This window comes from Cyprinodon variegatus, unplaced genomic scaffold (assembly GCF_000732505.1).
Source record: "Cyprinodon variegatus isolate N-32 unplaced genomic scaffold, C_variegatus-1.0 Scaffold927, whole genome shotgun sequence".
In the NCBI taxonomy this organism is placed as follows: domain Eukaryota; kingdom Metazoa; phylum Chordata; class Actinopteri; order Cyprinodontiformes; family Cyprinodontidae; genus Cyprinodon; species Cyprinodon variegatus.
Window position 1 is genome coordinate 262,318 of NW_015151380.1, and position 1,903 is coordinate 264,220.

General features: G+C 49.5%; 1 protein-coding gene across 1 annotated transcript in view; it reads right to left on the reverse strand.

Annotated features, from left to right (window-relative positions):
* Nucleotides 1-1,903, reverse strand: part of gcn1 (GCN1, eIF2 alpha kinase activator homolog) — a 59,018-nt gene that overhangs the window by 36,347 nt on the left and 20,768 nt on the right. Inside the window, exons 12-16 of the mRNA XM_015398330.1 lie at nt 1,614-1,712; nt 1,344-1,517; nt 1,113-1,265; nt 944-1,036; nt 796-871 (exon numbers count right to left, since the gene is read on the reverse strand). Of these exons, the coding sequence (XP_015253816.1) occupies nt 796-871; nt 944-1,036; nt 1,113-1,265; nt 1,344-1,517; nt 1,614-1,712 (595 nt within the window). The remainder of the gene's footprint in view (nt 1-795; nt 872-943; nt 1,037-1,112; nt 1,266-1,343; nt 1,518-1,613; nt 1,713-1,903) is intronic.

Below are 1,903 nucleotides of genomic sequence, written 5' to 3' on the forward strand. Positions count from 1 at the left end.
CAGCAAATTAAGACCTATAAAAGTATAGAGGTAGCTAACTTCTTTGTCAGCGGGCGGGTCCACAACCTCGGCACCAAACGTCTCCACGACGATCATCGTTTAGTCTTCGCCAGGGTGAGTGTTTGTTCTTATGTTGTTTTATGTGTTAAAAGATGCTAGCGTTAGCCCAGTCTACCGACTTAACGTCACCCAAAGCGCTAGGACAGCCTAAACAGTCACAATGAAGTCCATATTAGACTACCGGTAACTTATTAATCATTACTAAGTAAACGAGCATTTAACGACAACCTTATGCTATATAAACACAACCACAAAAAAAGTTAGCTAGCTAACATAACGTTATAGCTAACCTCCGACGAAGCGGTCGCTGCAGACACGGGCATTGGCAGACTCTGCTCCTCCAGACCGCAGACGTAGGTCTGAAATCCATTTTTTACGGCGTTGTTCTGTGAGCTTTTTACACTTTTCACCTTTATAAACGACAATCTTTGGTACTCTGTAAAAGCTCTTTTCCTTTTCTCGGTTCGAACGATTGGAGCAGCCGTAAACTACACTACGCAGATCCTCAGCTACTTCACTTCCTGCCCTCCAACTGAGTTTTGCGGCGTCGCGAAGCAGCACTGTGACGTCACGTGAAACCAAGCTATTAGTGATTGTTAGCGGGTCGGCTCATGTTTGATAAACACGCATTACCCTGCTATTTTCAGTGCAAAAGAGACTTAAGGTAGGAGGCATAAAGGAGCGTGACGTTCAATGCCATAACGGGACCACGGCTGTGGAATGACGGGGACTCACTGTGATCTGCTGGTGTTCAATCGGTGAGCGTGGTCCAGAAACAGCCTCTCGCAGAGCTGCAGCACGGTGAGCAGAGCTGCAGACAGAACACACCAATCATTTCATCGCTCAGGATTATTCCCAGTACTGCCTTCTTCACGCTCCTTACTCTCTTCGCTGCCTTGGGACAGGAACTTCTCGGTGGTGAACAACGGTTTCTTCTCATCCAAGATCAGGTTCCAGAAGCTGCTGAATTTGGCCTCTATGAACAGATAAAGTTTGCAGCAGTTTAAGGATGAGAGATTCTTTAGTGGTCTGTAGCTGAAGCAAAGTCTCACCCGTTTGTGTCTCCAGCAGAGAGAGTCGACTCAAAAGAACCGAAGCTGCTACACCCTCTGCAAGCAGAGCATGCTGGGAGTTTTGTGCTGCAGCTTTCTCAACTGTCTGGAGGAGCAGCGGGATGAGGTCTGACGCCTGCGCCAAAGTGTCACCTGGAAAGCAATAAAACGGATGGTAAAGGACCTGGGGACAGCGGAAGGATCCACTAATCCAACGTCACCCAACTTTACCTTTAAAGGCCCCCAGCATGGTCTGAAGGTACGCATGGCGAACAGCGGAGGTGGAGGTCTTCAGAGTAAACGCCTTCTTTAACCAGTCCAGCAGAGCGGCGGGGACCTCCACCGTGAGGCGACTGCTCCACTGAGACAGAACCCCCACTGCGTGCACCAAGGTGCCCTCGTGAACTGGACAAAACACACAACAGCGGCTGCAGAACTGGTCCTCCAGAACATCAGAGCGGCGTGAGCCTCTGCGAGAAGCGGGATGAAGAGCCGCCTTACCTTCCTGTTGCAAGTAAGGGATGAACATGACAGAGACCGCAGAGCTCAGAGTCTGACTGGAGGTTCCTGACACCGCGTGATGGCTGCAGCTGCCGATCCCTTAGGAGACCACAACACAATCACCAGTGAGTCGCCTTATACACCATTTATCTCCATAAATCTAATCAGAGGTTCTGAGAATTTCTAATCAAGCGTTTTCTGATTCCTCCACCATGAGCGGCCCACAGGCGGCTGAGGGAGGTAGAGCAATCCAGTGTTGTGAAAGTTCTCTTTCTACGTGAACTAGTTCA